Genomic DNA, 23,503 nt, shown 5'->3' on the forward strand with positions numbered 1-23,503 from the left:
ACTCTGTGTGGTTTTTCTGAGAGACCCTGTTCTGAGTTGTGTGCGAGTATGTCTATTTGAGAGAACCTTTTCTGAGTGTGAGTGCGAGTGAGTGTGTGTGTGTTTGAGAGACCCTGTTCTGAGTGTGAGTGAGTGTGTGTGTGTGTGTATGTGTGTGTGTTTGAGAGACCCTGTTCTGAGTGTGAGGGACAAGTGTGTGTGTGTTTCGAGAGGACCCTGTTCACACACAGACCCACAACTCTCTGAGGGTGTGTGTGAGAGACCCTGTTCTGAGTGTGAGTGTGTGTTTGAGAGACCCTGTTCTGAGTGTGTGTGCGAGTATGTCTATTTGAGAGACCCTGTTCTGAGTGTGAGTGCGAGTGAGTGTGTGTGTTTGAGAGACCCTGTTCTGAGTGTGAGTGCGAGTGAGTGTGTATGTGTTTGAGAGACCCTGTTCTGAGTGTGAGTGCGAGTGAGTGTGTGTGTGTTTGAGAGACCCTGTTCTGAGTGTGAGTGTATCTGTGGTTTTTTGAGGTTTTTTTTTTTTTTTTATGTAGTCGTCGCCAATGGTTTGATGCGCCACTCGGGAGCCCTGTGTGTGTGTGTTTGAGAGACCCTGTTCTGAGTGTGAGTGTGAGTGTGTGTGTGTGTGTGTGTGTGTGTGTGTGTGGCAGGCATTACTATCAATGTGGGGACATTAAAAAAAAGAAAAAGTGCCAAAATATTTAGTTTGTTCTCGACTTTCGCCCTGTGTGGAGACTAGGGTTAATTTATTGAAATTAGGGATGCAATCCAAGTTTTTGGGATTCGGACGAATATCGAATCCATCTCAAAAGATTCGGCCGAATTCCGAAACGAATACCGATTCTAAAAAATCTGTCAAGAAAACTGAAGCAAACTGTTGAATGAAAAACAGACTGGCAGCTACATACAAGGGACGCGCACAATCTGTAGCTTTGAGCCTTTTAGTTTATAGTATTTTTATTACCGAATGGAAATATGTCCCTGAATAAGATTTCAGTTAGAAACGTACACAGTTTAGCGCTAGCCCGCTCCAACAACAGAAACATCAAAATACAGAACCGTTTACTTCACCTTTAAGAAAGAAGAGCTGCGTCTTTCCCCTAACCCACTATTTTCTTTAATGACGTTTCAGCCTGAGTCACCTGATCTGAGAGTGGGGTTGCCAGCAGGCTCCAGAATCTCAGGACACTTTAATGAAAGTCAGGTTTTGTAACACACCTCTCTAAACTGCAGTGCATTCAGTAAAGTGAGTGTGAATTGTGCAACTGTTGCTAAATTAATTGAAATGTTTTACTTAGTTGTTACCAAAAGCACACACATGCCTGCGAGGATTGTTATCATCAATCAGACCTATACAGCAGCTGATTGGCTTTGAGTCTCTGACTGGGCGGGTGTGTGAAGCAAGAAATATTAAACAAATAGAAACTTTACCTGCTGTCACAAGGCTAAATGAAAGAGTGCAGGTGAGTGCAACGTTATGTATAATAATGGTGTTGCACTGTTTTGATACATATTGTTTACTGTATAAAATTTTTTTCAAGTAATACAATTAATCGTTGTTACAAGGCTCTCCAGATAGATTTGCCACCACAATTAAACAATGAAATACATTTACTAAACTGCTGAAGCAATTCACACTCACTTTACATGTTGAATACATCGCTGTACTGGAGCCTGTTGACAACCCTATCTGAGAGCTATGAGGAAAGAATGACCGTAACCAGTAACCTGAATCTCTCTACGAAATAAAACCCACGTTGATTTAAATGCACTGTGTGTGGGTAACAAATATCAAATAAGCTACAAAATAGTTAAAAATATATGTTAGTAAAACACAGCAGTTCCCAAATAAATCAACCTGTATTGGCAAATTGCAATAGCGTAATTTAATTTACTAAAGCATATTGTGCAACAACGTCTTGCACATCTGACAGTTATAAAGTTACAAAAATATATTTCTCTGCAATGATTATTATTATTTTTTTTTATCTCAGTATGATCTCTAGAACACGTTTGACAGACAAAGCAACAAAGCACAAACTTCTACAACAGTTTGCTGTTCCTATATATGACAGGTTTACTGCATAACTTTACTCCATGAAAAGTGTGATGTGACTGTGCTGTTGCATATAGGGGTATGTTTGCATTCAGCAGCTGTGTGACTGTTTAGTGCGTGCGCCACCAGTAATGGTGAATGGAGAGTTGTGACAGAGTTCATCAAACGTGTTCTTGTTATTAAATACAACAGTTATGTTCAATACCACATTGGAGGGATGTATTAAAATGGATGTGTGTGTGTGGGCGGATATAGGATTCGGATTCGGTTTACCGAATCCTAAGTATTCGGCCGAATCTGAACCCTGCTCAAAAAGTAGGTATTCTGTGTGTGTGTGTGTGTTTGGTTGCAGTGCTCCGGGCCCCCTGTTCTGAGTGTGTGTATGTGTGTTTGGTTGCTGTTCTGAGTGTGTGTGTTTGGTAGCAGGGCTCCGGGCCACCTGTTCCTAGTGTGTGTTTGTGTGTGTGTTTGGTTGCAGGGCTCCGGACCCCCTGTTCCTAGTGTGTGTGTGTTTGGTTGCTGTTCTGAGCATGTGTGTTTGGTTGCAGGACTCTGGGCCCCCTGTTCTGAGTCTGTGTGTGTTTGGTTGCTGTTCTGAGTGCGTGTGTGTTTGGTTGCTGTTCTGAGTGTGTGTGTTTGGTTTCAGGGCTCCAGGTCCCCTGTTCTGAGTGTGTGTGTGTGTGTGTGTTTGGTTGCAGGACTCCGGGCCCCCTGTTCTGAGTGTGTGTGTGTGTGTGTTTGGTTGCAGGACTCCGGGCCCCCTGTTCTGAGTGTGTGTGTGTGTGTGTGTGTGTGTGTGTGTGTGTTTGGTTGCAGGACTCCAGGCCCCTGTTCTAAGTGTGTGTGTGTGTTTGGTTGCAGGGCTCCTGGCCCCCTGTTCTGAGTGTGTGTATGTGTGTTTGGTTGCTGTTCTGAGGTGTGTGTGTGTGTGTGTTTGGTTGCTGCTCTGAGTGTGTGTGTTTGGTTGCAGGACTCCGGGCCCCCTGTTCTGAGTGTGTGTGTGTGTGTGTTTTGTTGCAGGATTCTGGGTCTCCTGTTCCGAGTGTGTGTGTGTGTGTGTGTGTTTTGTTGCAGGATTCCGGGTCTCCTGTTCCGAGTGTGTGTGTGTGTGTTTGGTTGCAGGACCCTAGGCTCCCAGTTCTGAGTGTGTGTGTGTGTTTGGTTGCAGGACTCCGGGCCCCTTGTTCTGAGTGTGTGTGTGTGTGTTTGGTTGCAGGACTCCGGGCCCCTGGATCTGCGAGGGGTGGGGCAGGGGCTCCCCACTCACCTCATGGAGGAGAGGCTGATGATGCAACAGCAGCAGATGGAGGAGGACCAGCGCTGGCTCGAGCAGGAGGAGAGGTTTTTGGTAATATTCATTTTGGGTTTTATTCATCCTCAGCATATAAATATATATGGTAAAAATATAGCTTGCCTAATGATGGCTCTGTAGTGATGGCTTTCTGCATGAGGTATCAATGATGTTATTAATTGTAAGTTTTACATTGTATGTGTCTCTTTTATAGTTAAGTTATTTTTAATCATTGTTTAAATTGTGTGAATGTGTTTTTATAGTCGTTTTAATGTGCTTACTAATTCAGTTGCTTTAATATGCTTTTATATTAAGGTACAGTATTGTGTAAGGTTTGAGTTCTTTCATTTCCCATTGGCAAAACCAGCTACGTGAGTTTTGCACAGCCTAACACGACTGAAAGTCACAGATGGGGGTCTGAGCTAAACGCCAAAAGGCAGGAGATTATCAGAGATAGTGTGAGATGAGGGAGAGGAACTGAAAGACAAGATGGATACGCCCTGCTAGGTACAACATGGTATGCAGCCCCCCCTTTCCCCCCGCAGAGGGAAGGTGCAATGATAGAGTGGAAACCCAATCATTGGGCAGAAGTAAGACAAATGGGAATGGAGTCAGCAGTTGTTTACAAAGGTATAAATACCCAAAATGGTAAAGTTTTGTCAGTCTTTTCATCTCTTTTGTATTGACTCCATGGATCTCCATGCTTTCTGATACAAACGTATGCACTGAGCTGTACTGAGGCCTTGTCCGAAGTCAGTTGAAATCTCGTGCTTATATGATTGTATTGGAGGTGTACCTTTCTTGTGTATAAAGTGTCTTTGAATCAAAAACCATTTCTCAGCTTAATCTTTTTCACTACAGCTCCTGGCAATCAAAACAGTAAAGAGCTTTCCCAACCTTCTGGCTTTTCCTGCTTCGGGGCTGTAACCCTTTCAGCACTAAGTAACTTTACAGAAACAATACCCGAGGGGCAGTAAAAGAGTTAAGCCGGCCTGTTTGAGGGACCCGTGTCAAAAACTGGTTCACAACTGTTTTTTTTTTGTTGTGATTGCATAGTATTCCCTTTGCTATAGTCAGAAAGGTCCTGTTTCTAAACAAAGCTGCAGAAGAGTGCTGTGTACCGAATTGTGACCAACAATTTAAACTACTGTTTGCATCACTTTCCTAAAGATTCAATCATTTTTTGTTTTATACTTTTATATAAGTAAATTGTTAAACGCTACACACTGCTTTCCAAAATGGGACTCAGGAGTGTTCAGGTCTGTGCATCCAGTTCTCTTTTGGTGTTGGCACACAACTAGGAATTCTACTGCTGGTAACGCTCCAAGTCATAAAATAGTCGTTGATGCCCCAGCAAGAAGTTTGATAATATGGCCGCGCCAAGTTGCTTCATAAATGGCTGTTCTAGAATGGAGAACTTTAGCTCCAAAGGTTAAAGGGTTTGAAGCTGAGGGGACTTTGTTGTCCATATTCTGTGTCTCCTCGTAATTGAGGGACAGTAATCAGGTATACCTGTAAGGGGAACTTGTTGAGATTTGAAATCCACTGTTGCCATTGCCACTGTTTCTTTCTCTAAACCGTGTCAGATGCTGACTTCAAAATTTACTTTGCTATTAAAGTTGGACATTAACTATTTCAGTGCCACATTGTCTTAATCTCTGGCCTTATCAATGATACAGTCCACTTGCTTTGACAGTGTCTTTTACTGTTCGTACACAGCTGTATTCTATGATTCTCTCAATAGAATTCTCTTGCAAATGGTGTCCAGTAAACACTAACTGATTGGCTGCCATGTTGTTTTAACCTCTGTGCAGATTTTTTTCACATTTAATATATTTTACAAACCATTTGATCTGATATGACATTTCCTTTACATGAGGCCAAGTTCTAGTTTAAATAAACTTAATTTACTAGCAATACACATTCCATGTTTCATCAGCAAGCATCTCACTTGCTTACTCACTCAATTGTAAGATTTTATAAGAAATGTGTTTGTTGTGTATTACAACAGGGTTTCCTAACCCTAACCCTAACCCTGGGACCAGGATTGGGAAACCCTGTACAACAAGACGAGACATTTCCCTTGACATAGATCTTATAAGTCATACTTTGTATTTTTTTTTTTAATGCGGTGTGTAGATGCCTTGTTTTGTGTTATCTGATTACTGGCAGTGTATAGATAGAGAGGGAGGGTGAGTTACTTGGCTGTGTGCTCTGTATGGGTATAGGGAGAGAGAGAGAGAGAGAGAGAGGGAGGGTGAGTTACTTGGCTGTGTGTTCTGTATGGGTAAGGCAGCCAAGTACATATAAGCCTTCCTCCAGCAGGAAACAGGAATTAATACACAGCCCTTCTCATCCTGCCGATGGAATTCCTTGCTGCTCGCTCTCTGCACCAAAGCACAGCGGCGCTCCCACAAGAGAAATTTAAAGAGGATGCAGGTCTTCAAGTCCTGCCTTGGAAAACCGGTACATGATGGAGAAGGAGCACCCTGATAAAGTGTATTGGTTGCATAGCTACGTGTCTGTGTTAGCTGTTGCCTGGACGTTGTTCCAGTGAAATGCACTGTCTCTCTGGTGAATTAGAGCAGGGTTTTGAGAGAGTGCTGTGTGTCTGTATCTGCTGGCTTGCTGCTGTTTTTGAAAGATGGTGATGGCATGCAGTGATGTGTGTATGCGTGTGTGTGTGTGTGCGCTGAAGTCCTAAGGCTGGTGATGCCATCAAACCCTGCTGGTCCCGGAGCAGGCAGTTCTGTCTGTACTTGCTCTGTTAGTTCTGTCTGTGCGTGCTCTGTTTTGAGAATTTAAACAAATCTTGAGACCATTGTGTTCTGTTTTTCAGTTCATTGGATAATGCTTCTTACCGTAATAGTCAAATGGTTTATGTTTGTGATCTTTTTGGAGTTATTTATAATGCTGAAATGCGTTTTGGTTTTTTTTTTCTTAGTGTTTTTTTCTCTTTTCGTCAGAAGCCAGACCCAAGGAATTCCAGGGGCAGCATTGACCGGGAGGATGGAGGTCCCCAGGGACCGGTGAGTTTCTGATGATGTTGTTTGTTTTTCCAGCTGGAATTACTCTTAGCAAGAGGGGACTTCAAATTCCCCTGGTTCAATTCCCCAGGTTCCCTCCCCTCTGAACATGCAGTTAAATGTTTCCACCAGCTGGTGCTGCCATCCAGGAATATAAACAATCTGGGCAAGTCGCTTTTATTTGCAGCCTTTTAACTCGGGAATTCAGCACAGCTTCCATTATTGTTTATGCTTTCTTTTTTTTCTTTGCTTTAAGAAAAAAAACTTCAGCACAGGCAACGTGTTTTGAAATTTAAGTGGTTTACAGGTTCAGAAAAATGACAAATTCCTTCCTAGACTCCAACAGTCATTCAAGCAGTTATTTAGTCAGGTCATAAGATGAGAGAGCGAGCGAGAGAGAGAGAGAATAGGCTCAATAAAAGAATTTGGTCAGTGCTGTCTAAGGCTTTTCCAGTGTATGAAATGTTAGGATTTTAAAAAAGCTTTTTCCAACGCAGTACTAAATGATGGTCTCAAAACATGTAATTCTGGCTGTCTTGAACATGCAGGCGTGCTGCAACACTCCACTTTTACTCCATGCCCTCAGGGTGCAGTGAGCAGCATCACTGCTCTCAAACAAACAATAGAGTCACATACCCCAAGCCTGGCCTGTCTGAAACACATTCATTCAGAGTATTTGTTTTCCAAGTGCCATGTTGTGTTACTGTGTCTACTTTTTTTGTTGGGGGTTAGCACAAATATGGTTGTACCAGCGAATCCTTCTGTATCCTATCGATATATTTATCAAATGAGAGTTGAAAGATGGGTGTCTGTACTGGTAAATGTGTGAGGCAGCTGTGGGACTGAAGCCAGTGGAGGTGGAACGAAGTCTACTTGGCTGGTGTCATTCAGAGGGTGAAGTTCAGGCACGCTCCTTTATTTCTGTTCTGTTGAAAGAATACCCAAGTATAAAGAGAGTTCTTCATGTTGGGTGACTTCCAACACATGCATCTCATTGGATAAGCTGGTTCATACTCTTAAATCATTTATATGGACAAGGCAGTTCAGCCCTTAATATTTGTAGCTATTAACTTTAAAATATGGTTTATTTTGTAGCATTCATAAACAATATTTATCCTGCGGAAGCACTGGGCTGAGAGCCATTGTTTCTGGAGATGGAATTTAGTTTTGGATACCAGAGAAGTGAACTTGTTTTATAGTCCTGAATAGTCTCTAATTTGAAGGGATTATAGTTGTAGTGCAGTGAGTCATAAACCCCTCTTCAATTATTAACTCTTTCTAGAGACAAAGTAGGAGGCTCTGCACATGAGTGCATGTGTTTGTATGTGTCTGTTGATGGAAATTGTGTTTAGTTGAGTAATTGAGGTGTGATTTTGGACGTGTGGAATGTGGCCAGGTGTTAATTGAATGATTAATTGTCAATTACCCCTGGCCACACCCTATAGAAGAAGGACAGAGGAGTGTTTGTTTGGAAGAGGTGGTGGAAGGAAGGAAGGAAAGAAAAGTGCACTGATTACACTGGGCACGGTAACAGAAAGCGGTAAACCACGCGGCAAAAAAAATGTAATCTGTTTTTGAATGGGTGTAATTACACTGAGTGCAGAATGGAAAAGAGGCATGGCGGCAAATCGTGTGACAAATTTCCATCTAGACCAATCAACTGAAGTGTTGTTGTGTGACGTTATCTGCTCTATGTACAGTGAGAGATGGCGAACAAAGACTGGTTTTCAGGGTGCAAAAATGCACTCAACTCTACATGCCATCCGGATTATAAGGATACACTAAAGAAGCAAGACACCTGGGACACCACAGCAGCCAAACTAGACATGTCAAGTAAAAATATTTGCATTTGAAAAGCAACAGAAAACATACACTATATAGTGTAGTGTATGCCATAGCCCTCCAAGCAAAACATGTTGAAAGTTGAAAAAGAAAAAAGGTCTCAACAATGACGGGCTTTTTGCAGTATTTCATGGAGATTTTTTGTACAGTTTTTTCAATTATATTGTCATAAAACTGTTGGATTCGTCTTTATATGCAATGCACACTGTCTTTATACGGTGCAGAAAAATATTGTTTGGTTCAAAGTTTTAAAAAAAAAAAAAAACTACTCATATATATATATATATATATATATATATATATATATATATATATATATATATATATACACACACACACACAGTGCCTATAGAAAGTCTACACCCCCTTTCAAAATTTTTTTTGTTGCCTTATAGCCTGGAATTAAAATAGTTTTTTTTTTTCCCTTTTATCTACACATCCTACCCCACAACTTTGAAGTGAAAAAAATATTGTAGAAATTTGTAGAAAATTTATTAAAAATAAAAACTTAAATATCTTGGTTGGATAAGTGTCCACCCCCCCCTTGTAGTAGCAATCCTAAATTAGCTCAGGTGTAACCAATAACCTTCAAAATCACACACCAAGTTAAGTGGCCTCCACCTGTGTTAAATTGTAGTGATTCACATGATTTCAGGATAAATTCAGCAGTTCCTGTAGGTTCCCTCTGCTGTGCATTTCATAGCAAAGACTCAACCATGAGCACCACGGCGCTTTCAAAAGAACTCCGGGACAAAGTTATTGAAAGGCACAGATCAGGGGATGGGTATAAAAAAATATCAAAGGCCTTGAATACCCCTTGGAGCACGGTCAAGAAGTTATTAAGAAGTGGAAGGTGTATGGCACCACCAAGACCCTGCCTAGATCAGGCCGTCCCTCCAAACTGGATGAGCGAGCAAGAAGGAGACTGATCAGAGAGGCTACCAAGAGGCCAATGGCAACTTTGCAAGAGCTACAGGCTTTTATGGCCAAGACTGATCAAAGGGTGTATGTGACAACAATATCGTAAGGACTCCACAAATCTGGCCTTTATTTTACTCAAGAAAGGCCACCTTGAATTCTGTTTTGAAGTATGCAAAAAAAAAAAACCTCTATTTTGATTCTGTAGCCATGTGGCAAAAAGTTTTGTGGTCTGAGGAAACTAAAATGCAATTTTTTGGCCTAAATGCAAAGGGTTATATTAGGCGCAAACCCAGCACAGTGCATTACCCAAAGAACACCATCCCTACTGTGAAGCATGGTGGTGGCGGCATCATGTTATGGGGGTGTGTCTCATCGGCAGGGACTGGGGCGGATTTTTTCCTCAATAAAATGTTTTTTCCCCTTAACAGTGTGGAGTATGGTGTGTAGATAATTGGAACTCTGAGGCACTGACACAACAAAATGTGAAAAAAGATCAACGGGGTGTAGAGTTTCTATAGGCACTGTATATGCGTGTGTGTATATATATATGCACACACACATACACACACACAGTGGTTTGCAGAAGTATTGGCCCCCTACCAATAATGTCACATTGTTGAAATACAAAATAAGGAAGCACAGTTTTTCAAACAAACTTTTTTTTATTCAAAGCTGTAGTGGTTAAACTGAACACTGTTCTATGAAGAGGAGGTTAAATGTCATCAAAACTTGCAAAGAAAATGTACAAAAAAGAATTTTACTGGTTGCATAAGTATTCAGCCCCTTAAGTCAGTACTTGGTAGAAGCACCTTTTGCAGCAATTACTGCTATGAGTCTTTTTGGATAGGTCTGTACTAGCTTTGCACAGTAGGATGGTGAAATTTTTGCCCATTCTTCATAGGAAATGTGCTCCATTTCTGATAAGTTTGTTGGGGATCGTCGATGGACTGCAATCTTCGTCTCGCCATAAATTTTCGATTAGATTCAAGTCAGGACTTTGACTGGGCCACTCAATAACATTAATTATTTTCTTGTTCAACCACTCCAGAGTGGCTTTGGCTCTGTGCTTCGGGTCATTATTCTGCTGAAATGTGAATTTTCTCCCTAGTTTCAGAGTCTTGGCTGACTCGAACAGGTTTTCCTCAAGGATTCACCTGTCCATTGCACCATCAATTCTCCCCTCTATCCTGACAAGTGCCCCAGTCCCTGCTGAAGAGAAGTATCCCCATAACATGATGCTGCCACCACCATGCTTGACAGTTGGGATAATGTTGACTGGTTGATGTGCAGTGTTGGGACTGCGCCAGACATAACACTTGGAATTTAGACCGAAACATTCAATTTTTGTCTCGTCTGACCACGAAAACCTTTTTTCCACATGTATCATCTACGTGCTTTAAGATGAGGCTTTTTGAGTAGTGGCTTCTTTCTTGCCACCCGTTCATGCAGGCCAGCTTTGTGTAGGGACTGGCTTCTTATTGATACGTGAACACTGACTCTCATCTCAGACACAGAACTCTGCAGATCTCTCAAGGTCATTGTTGGCTTCAGAGTGACATCCCAAAACAGTTTCCTGCTTGACCGGCTGCCCAGTTTGGGAGGGTGATCTGGTCTGGGTAGTATCATGCATCTTGCACTTCTTAATGATGGACTTCATTGTGCTTTATAGTGTCATTATAATATAATGTAATGTATATATAATACATAACGTTTATTAATATAAATATAATGGTCACTCTAGAGAATGCTACACAGGTGAAACGCTGAATTTTATTTTTATTTTTTTTAATAGACATATTTCTTGACATCTTTCATCCAATACAATTGCAAGTTTTTCCGCTGCCAGTGTAATATGAAAAACCGCAGAGTTTACGGCTTGGCGCTTTCCACATGTAATCAGACCTTTTAAAGTTTGTAGTGTTTTCTTGCAAACTTTTGTTTGTTCATGTGTTTTGTTTGTTTTGTGTTGATTAAAAGTGCCCCAAGGCGCTGAACTAAAGTTACTGTCTCTGCGTGTTTACTGTTTCTGCTGCTGTCAAGCCTAGACCACCAGTCACGTTACCACACTTGTCAATAGCTTTTCATGCCACAAGTAACACATTGTAATCAATTCTGAATCTGAACCACCTGATAGTATATTGGGTACATGTTTGCTGCTGACACTACATATCGGACAGCTGTAGGGCAACAGATCTGAGGTATTAGGCAGTTCTGCTGAACAGATGTGTCACGTTCTTCTTATTTAACATGCTCTGAGATGATTTATCTAAGCAGTTCAAGTATTTTTAAAGTATTTGCACTGTTCAGTCCCCCACCATGAAGACGTGACGATGTGGAAGTTATTGAACTTCAGCTCAGTAAGCATTGAATTAAATTATGGGATTAGTCTCGACTCATGACAATTTCTTTCTTTTTTTTTTTTTTTCTGCAGACTGGCAACCAGCATATATACCAACCTGTAGGGAAGCCAGGTAAGACTTTAACTTTTAAACTGGAAGAGAATGAAGAGAAGAAAGACATTCCTGCATCATGCACTAGTTATTTGTCATATTACTCTCCTGCCTGTTCATAATACCTCTGACTCATTTGGAAGCAGCATACTTGTACAGATTGGGTTGAGGGGAGGAAAACTGCACACTGGATATGCAGTAGTGTGAAAAAGTCTAATTTTCTGCATTTTTGCATATTTTTGACAATGTTATCAGATCATCAACCAAAATTAGATAAAAGGGACCCTGAGTAAACAAATAACACAAAATTTTGATACTTATTTCATTTATTTATTAAAGAAAGATATGCATTACCCAATGCCCCGTTTGAAAAAGTAATTGCCCCCTTAGACTCAATAACTGGTTATGCCACCTTTAGCAGCAATAACTGCAACCAGATGCTTCCTGTAGTTATTGATCAGTCTCTCACAGCGCCGTGGAGGAATTTTGGCCCACTCCTTCATGCAGAACTGCTTCAACTCAGTGACATTTGTGGGTTTTCGAGCCTAAACTGCTTGTTTCACGTCCTGAGACAACATCTCAGTGGGGTTTAGGTCTGGACTTTGACTAGGCCATTCCAAAATTTGTTCTTCAACCATTCTGATGTAGACTTGCTTGTGTGTTTCGGATCATTATCTTGCTGCATGACCCAGCTGCTCTTCAGCTTCAGCTTCAGCTCACCGACGAATGGCCTGACATTCTCCTGTAGAATTCTCTGGTACAGAGCATAATTCATGTTTCCTTCAATGATGGCAAGTTGCCCAGGTCCTGATGTAGAAAAGCATCCCCAAATCATGACACTACCACCACCATGCTTGACTGTTGGTATAGGTTCTTACTGTGGAATGCATTGTTTGGTTTTCGCCACACATAACAGGGCCCATGTTGGCCAAAAAGTTCCACTTTTACTCATCTGTCCATAGAACATTGTTCCAGAACTCTTGAGGATCATCCAGGTGCTTTTTGGCAAACTTGAGACGAGCATTCATGTTCTTCTTAGTGAGCAGTGGTTTCCACCTTGCTGCTCTGCCATGAATCCCATTTTTGCCCAGTGTCTTTCTGATAGTGGAGTCATGAACACTGACCTTAGCCAAGGCAAGAGAGGCCTGCAGATCCCTGGATTTTGTTCTAGGGTTCTTTTACTTCCTGGATGATTTTACACCTTGCTGTTGGAGAGATTTTGGCAGGACGGCCACTCCTGGGAAGATTCACTACTGTCCCAAACTTTCTCCATTTGGACAGTATGGCTCTGACTGTGGTTTGGTGGAGCCCCAGAGCCTTAGAAATGGCTTTGTAACCCCTTCCAGACGGATAGGCATCAACAACTTTTTTCCAAAGGTCTTCAGGAATTTCTTTTGAACGTGGCATGATGTGCCTCTAGAACCTGTGTGCTGACAACTTAATTCTGATGGTAAGGGTCAAAGTTAGTCAGGTTTATATTGGGCAGGGCTGGTCCAAATCAGGCCTGATTGTTAACCAAAGTATTCAAACAGCTGACCCTAATTATCCTTTTAATTGGGTTGAGTTAACTGGGGGGGGGGGGGGGCAATAACTTTTTCACACCTGAAGATTGCATGTTTGATTACCTTGCACACCAAACAAATGAAAGAAGCACGAACTTTGGTGTCATTTTTTGTCTCAGACTCCCTCTATATACTACTACAACCCATAAAAAAATCTAAACAAATTCAATGTGAAAAAATGCAGAAAATCAAACTGGGCAAATACTTTTTCATGGCACTGTATCCTGGTGTAGGCACTTAGATATATATTATAAAGTGAAAGCTGCACGCTGGATATATCCTGGTGTAGGCACTGTGATAGATATTATAAAGTGAAAGCTGCACGCTGGATATATCCTGGTGTAGGCACTGTGATAGATATTATAAAGTGAAAGCTGCACGCTGGATATATCCTGGTGTAGGCACTGTGATAGATATTATAAAGTGAAAGCTGCATGCTGGATATATCCTGGTATAGGCACTGTGATAGATATTATAAAGTGAAAGCTGCACGCTGGATATATCCTGGTGTAGGCACTGTGATAGATATTATAAAGTGAAAGCTGCACGCTGGGTATGTCCTGGTGTAGGCACTGTGATAGATATTATAAAGTGAAAGCTGCACGCTGGATATATCCTGGTGTAGGCACTGTGATAGATATTATAAAGTGAAAGCTGCATGCTGGGTATGTCCTGGTGTAGGCACTGTGATAGATATTATAAAGTGAAAGCTGCACGCTGGATATATCCTGGTGTAGGCACTGTGATAGATATTATAAAGTGAAAGCTGCACGCTGGATATATCCTGGTGTAGGCACTGTGATAGATATTATAAAGTGAAAGCTGCACGCTGGATATATCCTGGTGTAGGCACTGTGATAGATATTATAAAGTGAAAGCTGCACGCTGGATATATCCTGGTGTAGGCACTGTGATAGATATTATAAAGTGAAAGCTGCACGCTGGATATATCCTGGTGTAGGCACTGTGATAGATATTATAAAGTGAAAGCTGCACGCTGGATATATCCTGGTGTAGGCACTGTGATAGATATTATAAAGTGAAAGCTGCACGCTGGGTATGTCCTGGTGTAGGCACTGTGATAGATATTATAAAGTGAAAGCTGCACGCTGGGTATGTCCTGGTGTAGGCACTGTGATAGATATTATAAAGTGAAAGCTGCACGCTGGATATATCCTGGTGTAGGCACTGTGATAGATATTATAAAGTGAAAGCTGCACGCTGGATATATCCTGGTGTAGGCACTGTGATAGATATTATAAAGTGAAAGCTGCACGCTGGATATGTCCTGGTGTAGGCACTGTGATAGATATTATAAAGTGTGTCGATTGATTGAGGAAGCTACTGTAGTAAAGACACTAAATGGTTAATCTTGCAGAACATGTTGCTCCCCCAAAGAAGCCTCCTCGACCCGGAGCTCCCAGCCATTTGGGAAGCCTTGCCAGCCTGAGCCCAGTGGACAGCTACAATGAAGGAGTGAAGGTATGTCTTCAGCAGCGTACACACTGCGGCTGCATGGGAGGGCAAGAGCAGCAAGCTGCTGTCATGTTCTGTGCTCTGTCAGTCTGTTAGTGCATGGCAGGGCTCAGCAAGCTGCTGTCATGTTCTGTGCTCTGTCTGTTAGTGCATGGCAGACTCAGCAAGCTGCTGTCATGTTCTGTGCTCTGTCTGTTAGTGCATGGCAGGGCTCAGCAAGCTGCTGTCATGTTCTGTGCTCTGTCTGTTAGTGCATGGCAGACTCAGCAAGCTGCTGTCATGTTCTGTGCTCTGTCTGTTAGTGCATGGCAGACTCAGCAAGCTGCTGTCATGTTCTGTGCTCTGTCTGTTAGTGCATGGCAGACTCAGCAAGCTGCTGTCATGTTCTGTGCTCTGTCTGTTAGTGCATGGCAGACTCAGCAAGCTGCTGTCATGTTCTGTGCTCTGTCTGTTAGTGCATGGCAGACTCAGCAAGCTGCTGTCATGTTCTGTGCTCTGTCTGTTAGTGCATGGCAGACTCAGCAAGCTGCTGTCATGTTCTGTGCTCTGTCTGTTAGTGCATGGCAGACTCAGCAAGCTGCTGTCATGTTCTGTGCTCAGTCTGTTAGTGCATGGCAGACTCAGCAAGCTGCTGTCATGTTCTGTGCTCTGTCAGTCTGTTAGTGCATGGCAGGGCTCAGCAAGCTGCTGTCATGTTCTGTGCTCTGTCAGTCTGTTAGTGCATGGCAGGCTCAGCAAGCTGCTGTCATGTTCTGTGCTCTGTCTGTTAGTGCATGGCAGACTCAGCAAGCTGCTGTCATGTTCTTTACTCAGTCTGTTAGTGCATGGCAGACTCAACAAGCTGCTGTCATGTTCTGTGCTCTGTCTGTTAGTGCATGGCAGACTCAGCAAGCTGCTGTCATGTTCTGTGCTCTGTCTGTTAGTGCATGGCAGACTCAGCAAGCTGCTGTCATGTTCTGTGCTCTGTCTGTTAGTGCATGGCAGACTCAGCAAGCTGCTGTCATGTTCTTTACTCAGTCTGTTAGTACGTGGCAGTGCTGTCTGCTCATTCTAAAGCCTGATCTGATGGTTCAGAAGAAGTGCAAGTGATGTATTGTGAATCTTCTGTTTTTAAAGATGCACAGCCCTACATTATGCTAGTAAGGCATTTTGCATTATAATCAGAGGTGTTCTGGGTGTGGTACAATAGCCTTCTCTTTATAATTGGTACAGACCAGGGCATGGGAAATGGGCAAAGTTAAAGGGGAAGATAAATCTCCTTTTGACAGAGCATGATTAGCTGTTGGCAGCATGACCGGGATTGTACGTGACTGATTCAAAAACTTCAACTAGATAGCAGTGCGTGACACTGCATTCACTGAGAAGCACTGTGACCTCAGTCTGCCCCCCACTTTGCCATAAGCCTCCTTAAGCAGAACATGCCACCTGGAACAACCCCTCACAGGCCTGGGGTTCCAGGAGCCACAGCACTGCTCCCTGCCTGCCTGCCGAGCATTAGAAACCCGGGCACACTCCATGGACATTCCATCGTTACAATAGCTTAAGCACTTACGTATTGTTTGCCAGCTCCTGTAATATATGTATTTTATTTTTAAAATCTGGAGCATTTTAAACAGACCCATCACCACCCCCTTGTGTTTTCTCTGGCTTTACAGTCCTTCCACACGGCTCTTCAGTAAATGCCAAAGCTGAGAGTGTTCCCATCAAAGGCAATTAGTTGACACTAAGAGATTATAAGCATTTGCAGGAGAAACATAAATATATCAAGTATACAACAAAAAAACAAAACATCTACTAATGCTGTTCATGGGAAAATATTTGCCTTGATTCATGGTGGTTTTTTTTTTTTTTTTTCATGTATAAAACAGAGATTTTAATATGAATGCCAAAGCTGTCCTTCTTAACCCTTACTTTTCATGTATGTAGAGATACTGGGGCTCTGAGACATTGGATACATTTGAAATGCCTTTGCAGAAGAGCCTGTTTCTCTGCCTTATTTGGCAATTTTTTTTTTTTTGTATACTAGACAAGTATTTATGCTTATTTTGTAAAACAGTTAACAGACAGTTGCCGGTTTTACAGAATGCTAGAAATTGTTAATACTAAGCAAAATGGCCAGTAGCAAAAAATAAAAAAATCCACTGGATCTACTTGTATTAGCTGAACTCCTGTGTGTTCAGGTGTTATGCTTCAAAGCAGCGCCCCCTCCTGTCTCATCTCCCTAGTGTGTCTGTTGGGCAGTGAGGTGAGAGGAGTCCCATAGTGGGGAAACAAACCGCATCTGTAAATACCATTAGGGTTAGAAGGCAGGTGGTGATGCTGTATGATGTCCTGGCCTGTATTTTCTTATAGCTGCACAAAGCAGTCTGTTGGGTAGCGCTCTTCCAGTGTGGGAATGACAGGAAAGGCATGTGCGTGGCAATGGATTGTTTTTGTGTTGCACTATAGCTGCATGTATGTTTCTTTTTGTTTTTATTTTTATTTGTTTTGCTTACTGCATTATTAATATTTTACTCCTTTTTTTCCCCTGCCTGCCATATTTGTTTCACCTTCTGCTCTATTGTGCTTGGCAATAGCCTTGGAGGGTAAGAATATGATGTGTGTGCATGTGCATGCATGTCTGTCTCTGTAATTAATCAAGTGTTGTATGTCTTAATGGCTCCATTAATCACTTTTTAATTCCCATCAGTAGTTCCTGTGATTTACGTAAACATCTCTGCAATTGGCCTGTCACAGTGGAGATGAGTTTTGCGGTCTTCGTTATTATTATATATTTATATTATTAAATTAAAGAAGTGATTTGCTGTCCTTTTCACTCAGTCAATCTATAGGACATCCATGATTTACTGGTATTATGGGATTTGTTTATGTTTCCTTCGAGGCCCTGTCCCCACAGTGTGTAGGAAAGTAACGCATTGTGAGATGAATGGATTTGTATCTTGGTAGATAGATAATGTATTGCATAGTATATACATAAATATGTTTTCAGTTCCTTGGTCCATTGTGGATACAAGGCCTCAAGAAATAAATCACTAAAACCTTCAAAACCACATTGTTCATAGAATAGTTGTTCTCTAATCCTTTTCAGTAGCCTAGTGCAATAGTAATAGCAGTAAAGTATTCAGCTGTGTAAATGTTACATGTATTGCTTCATTATTAGGGCTGTTTCCCCTGTAAAAAATGGCCCATTTCATGACATTTCACGCTCAAAAAATAGGTATTTCAACATATTTTACAATTTTACTACAGTATTTACTAAAGCAGAAAAAATTGTATTGTCACATTCAAAATAGATCATTTTCTCTAGTCATTATACAACAAATGTTCCTAAGTATTTAAGTGCTTAGCTGAAAAACAGTAAATGTTAAATTGTGTAATGCTTAGTTTTTATGTCCACCTTTAATACCAACAGTAAATTATCAAAATATATAAAAATAAGACACATGAAATGTGTCCCACGCACCCAAGAAAATACACGTTGCAGAATGTAGCTGAATAAAACAGAACTCTTTTTAAATGGTGCTCCCTGCTGTCTGAACAGTCATAGTGCAATAATAATAATAATAATAATAATAATAATAATAATAACAACAACAACATTTGTCATTCATGTTTGATCAGATTCAGCCCCAGGAAATCAGTCCCCCTCCTACTGCTAACCTGGACCGCTCCCATGACAAGGTGTATGAGAACGTGACCGGGCTGGTGAAAGCTGTGATCGAGATGTCCAGTAAAATCCAGCCTGCTCCCCCAGAGGAGTATGTGCCCATGGTGAAGGTGAGAGAACAGGCCCTTGTATTAAAATTCCTGAAGCGGTTCCAGGCAGACCATGAAATCGGGTGCTCCCGCTGCCGTGCGGTTTGTCCTGACAGTCACAAGAACAACAGCCGGTATTTTCAAAGCTATACAAACCCCCTTCTTAACCTCCAGGTAGCCTGTACTGTTGGATTTTGGTTGAATGATCCCAGAACTCAGCCAGTGAAGCCCCTGCTGTGTAGAGTTACAAGGGCATGTTTATACCAGGCCGTATGTGAAGTCATTGATGTGCAGTGTTTAAAATTGCATTTAACAGCACATTCCATTTTGAAGAAGGCCATGAACAGCTGTTTGTGGCAGCTGTCTCTATGTTGAATGCCCCCAGGTTTAACAATGCATGTGGTTTGTTGCGCTGTTTCAGGAGGTTGGATTGGCGCTACGGACGCTGTCCAGGTTTAACAATGCATGTGGTTTGTTGCGCTGTTTCAGGAGGTTGGATTGGCGCTACGGACGCTGTCCAGGTTTAACAATGCATGTGGTTTGTTGCGCTGTTTCAGGAGGTTGGATTGGCGCTACGGACGCTGTCCAGGTTTAACAATGCATGTGGTTTGTTGCGCTGTTTCAGGAGGTTGGATTGGCGCTACGGACGCTGTCCAGGTTTAACAATGCATGTGGTTTGTTGCGCTGTTTCAGGAGGTTGGATTGGCGCTACGGACGCTGTCCAGGTTTAACAATGCATGTGGTTTGTTGCGCTGTTTCAGGAGGTTGGATTGGCGCTACGGACGCTGTCCAGGTTTAACAATGCATGTGGTTTGTTGCGCTGTTTCAGGAGGTTGGATTGGCGCTACGGACGCTGTCCAGGTTTAACAATGCATGTGGTTTGTTGCGCTGTTTCAGGAGGTTGGATTGGCGCTACGGACGCTGTCCAGGTTTAACAATGCATGTGGTTTGTTGCGCTGTTTCAGGAGGTTGGATTGGCGCTACGGACGCTGTCCAGGTTTAACAATGCATGTGGTTTGTTGCGCTGTTTCAGGAGGTTGGATTGGCGCTACGGACGCTGTCCAGGTTTAACAATGCATGTGGTTTGTTGCGCTGTTTCAGGAGGTTGGATTGGCGCTACGGACGCTGTCCAGGTTTAACAATGCATGTGGTTTGTTGCGCTGTTTCAGGAGGTTGGATTGGCGCTACGGACGCTGTCCAGGTTTAACAATGCATGTGGTTTGTTGCGCTGTTTCAGGAGGTTGGATTGGCGCTACGGACGCTGTCCAGGTTTAACAATGCATGTGGTTTGTTGCGCTGTTTCAGGAGGTTGGATTGGCGCTACGGACGCTGTCCAGGTTTAACAATGCATGTGGTTTGTTGCGCTGTTTCAGGAGGTTGGATTGGCGCTACGGACGCTGTCCAGGTTTAACAATGCATGTGGTTTGTTGCGCTGTTTCAGGAGGTTGGATTGGCGCTACGGACGCTGTCCAGGTTTAACAATGCATGTGGTTTGTTGCGCTGTTTCAGGAGGTTGGATTGGCGCTACGGACGCTGTCCAGGTTTAACAATGCATGTGGTTTGTTGCGCTGTTTCAGGAGGTTGGATTGGCGCTACGGACGCTGTCCAGGTTTAACAATGCATGTGGTTTGTTGCGCTGTTTCAGGAGGTTGGATTGGCGCTACGGACGCTGTCCAGGTTTAACAATGCATGTGGTTTGTTGCGCTGTTTCAGGAGGTTGGATTGGCGCTACGGACGCTGTCCAGGTTTAACAATGCATGTGGTTTGTTGTGCTGTTTCAGGAGGTTGGATTGGCGCTACGGACGCTGCTGGCGACAGTGGATGAAACCATTCCTGTACTTCCAGCCAGCACACACAGAGAGGTACTTAATGGACATTGATATTTGATTTGGCACCAATCCACTCTGTTATTGTTATTATTATTATTATTATTATTATTATTATTATTGACACATGGAGGAAATAAGTGTCATCCATAATACATAAACCCCTTCCCATTTCCAACATCAGTGAGGATGTTCTGTGTTTCTTTGTTGCTTGATTTCATGTGTGTTGCTGCATAACTTAGCATTGCTGTTTTCCGCTCAGAATGGGATCCTGTTGTGACAGAAATCCTATTTCCTGAAGTCGTAATAGACAGTAGCGCTCCAGTGTTTATTAACTGATTGATTTAACCTATGCTTTAAATACTTGCTTGAACCTCTCTGCGTTGCCATGTTTAGTTGTCCACACAGCAAGTTAACGTGCATGCGGCAGTATAGTTGATGCAACGACCAGAGAGAAACCGTGCTTGAGTCATTGTCCCAGCCTAAACCATCTCCCCATGCACCCTGCCCTTCAGATTGAGATGGCCCAGAAGCTCCTGAACTCGGACCTGGCTGAGCTGATCAACAAGATGAAGCTGGCCCAGCAGTATGTGATGACCAGCCTGCAGCAGGAGTACAAGAAGCAGATGCTGACCGCGGCCCACGCACTGGCCGTCGACGCCAAGAACCTGCTGGACGTCATTGACCAGGCCCGGCTCAAGATGATTGGCCAAGCCCGGCCTCACTAGCCTGGGCTGTGTGTGTGTGTGTGTATGTGTGTGTGTGTGTGTGTGGGGGGGGGTGTGTGTGGGGGGGGGGGGGGGGTGAACAGGGATCTGTGGACGATGGATGTGTGCTGCCAGCTTCAACTGCGTTTCACCTGGCAGGGGGATGGGAAGAGACAGTTGTTTCTAACACACTTGCAGCAAGGAACAGTTAGCCGCCTTCCAGTGCTGAACTATGAGATGGGATTGAAGCCTGCCTGATCCCACTCCTCCCATCCAGGAGATTTCAGATCTGTCGGATTGCTATCGAGTTCCCTGGACTTTTCAAAATCAGTAACAAACACTTGTTTTTGGCTGAGCCTATTGTGTGTGCTGATTGGTACATTTTGTACAGAGACTATAAATTCATCTTTGCTTCAGTTTTGTGGCATGCTCCCCCACCCCCAGGGCAAAGATCAGACATTCAGCACGTCTGTAAAAGGCTACTGGAGCCAACGACAGAACTGTTATTGGGATGCTGGAAAACCTTAAGGTTAAGAATGCCAGCTCCATAAACACAATGGTAACACACTGTCACAATATGCGAATCCAGACTTAACAGAGAATCCTAAATCTATTTTGGAAGGATCGACTTGTTTTTTGTCCCCCCTCTTTGTTAGCGGGTGAGGAGGAGTCTTCAGAAGCAGTGGATGAAATAAACTACCAGGAAAGCCAGAACTGTAATTTGTCTTTTTGACATAGAATCACGTGCCAGTTTTTGTAACTTTAAAAAAAAAAAAAAAAAAAAATCATATTTTAGAAGCAGCTGTTTTGCTTTTTAAGTACAAGCCAGATAATTGAGTGTTGTGTGTTAAACAAACCTTTCCTACCATTGGAGATGTCCCCTATTCTTTTATATATATATATACACACATAATATTTAAAAAGACTAAAGCCACATTGGGTATTTTAAACACTAGTTACTAACCCATTTCCTCCTCTTTCCTCTCGCCCAGGAGGTTTTAAAGAACAGATACCTGACCTTCCATCCTTTGTTTCTTTTACTGTTATCCCAATGTGTATTGTCTGTTAATTAAAACTCCCTCCATTTTTGGGTATAAGTTATTCTCAGGAAGAATAGAATGACCTGTACAGTTCCTTGGCCTATTAAAAAGGTGTTATCAGTACTCTGTCTCCTGGAGGGTGGTCTTTCTGTGTTATTTTAATCAAGTTATGAAGGGACTTGCTGCCTTTCATGCTAATATTTTGTATTGGTTTTTGTTATTGCAACCCAGACAATACAGATGTAGGTCACCCCCTCCACACTCTCATTATATATGTCAAATCCTGTACCGACGATGACCTGCAATAAAAAAAAAAAAAAAGGATTTTAGCAGAATTGCGTCACACTGAAAATGTTTCATTTTTCATCTGCATATTCAGTATACTGTATATTCAATATTTACCCAGTATACCTGTTTCTTTATACTGGTAGGGGATACACATAGGAAAGCATTTCCAGGGCAACAAGGTTTTAGATCATGTTTAAAAATAAACAAATAAACCACACTATCAGAGGATAGTGTGTGTTTGTCTTTGCCGCTCCCGAGTCAGTCAGGGGTGAGCTGAGCATAAAATACAATTGGACATTTCAAATTGGGAGAAAAACGAGGTAAAATCAATTGATGATTTACTACATTTTATAAGAAAAAAATACCTTTTAAAGGCTGCAGCATTTAAAAACAGCAGAAGACTGAAAGTGCAAGATTGATACAAAGAAGAACACAGCTTACCACAATCCATTGAGGATGCTAATTGTGTGTTTCTCATAATTTCTTCCATTTAAAACTGAAATTTCCATGAAATGAGTGTAAATCCAGAATTTAAAAAACAAAGGCCATTTCCAAATGAGTCTGTTTTTCTGGCCTTTATTAAATCATTTGAGAGCTGTCAGCAGTATTGCATTAACAATAGTTTGTGCTAGCGGGCTGTGATATATGAGAACTGTGACAGTGGACATTCAGTTATGCTTTGGTGCATCAGCATGTTGTTCTGTATTAAAATAAATCATGTGGTTTACTGGTGATAAGAGCAGGTTACAATTCAGGTTTTCACAGTGATCCAGTCACTTTCAAAACAAGAGGAATGTATCAACACTACCTAATTTGTTCACTAGAGGACCACCTTTCTTTACCAAGTTTAAATGGTACTTCATGTAAACAAAAGTGATAGTCAGCACTCGCATATTCGACCCTGTAAAATTGTGACATCAGTGACAGTTACACGAGTGTGATGCATACCTGATTATTTCGTTTCTCCGACCCTTGTCCATTTTTTCAAGGAACACAAAAAAGATAATGTCAAAAATACATAGCTGAAAGGACTTTAAAATAAGTAGGCTTCGATTTAGATGTACTGTATTGGTTTTGCTGGCACAGTACTTTACTAACAGAGGTTGTATTTTAATTCAGAACGAAATGATTCTTAAAACATCACTTGCCAAAAGAGACGACTGTGGATATGTGGACTGTAATACAGTACATATTTTTAAATCCGGTACGTATTGTATTAGTAAGTAGAACTGGCCATTTGATGACCCAACAGCAAAATG

At 42.2% G+C, this 23,503-nt stretch overlaps 1 protein-coding gene across 37 annotated transcripts in view; it reads left to right on the top strand.

The window, feature by feature from the left end:
• LOC121315174 (focal adhesion kinase 1) overlaps window positions 1-22,280 on the top strand; it is a 185,298-nt gene extending 163,018 nt beyond the window's left edge. For 17 of the 37 annotated variants that reach the window (XM_041249201.1, XM_041249200.1, XM_041249187.1 and 14 more), the window contains 9 exons: window positions 3,276-3,407; window positions 5,676-5,816; window positions 6,317-6,379; window positions 11,571-11,610; window positions 14,530-14,633; window positions 17,204-17,212; window positions 18,249-18,404; window positions 20,165-20,245; window positions 20,725-22,280. In XM_041249201.1, the coding sequence (XP_041105135.1) occupies window positions 3,276-3,407; window positions 5,676-5,816; window positions 6,317-6,379; window positions 11,571-11,610; window positions 14,530-14,633; window positions 17,204-17,212; window positions 18,249-18,404; window positions 20,165-20,245; window positions 20,725-20,937 (939 nt within the window). In that variant the 3' untranslated portion in view covers window positions 20,938-22,280. The other 20 variants (XM_041249196.1, XM_041249208.1, XM_041249210.1 and 17 more) reach the window with 10 other exon arrangements.
• Window positions 22,281-23,503: the final 1,223 nt, after the last annotated feature.

Source organism: Polyodon spathula, chromosome 4 (genome assembly GCF_017654505.1).
Source record: "Polyodon spathula isolate WHYD16114869_AA chromosome 4, ASM1765450v1, whole genome shotgun sequence".
NCBI lineage: Eukaryota > Metazoa > Chordata > Actinopteri > Acipenseriformes > Polyodontidae > Polyodon > Polyodon spathula.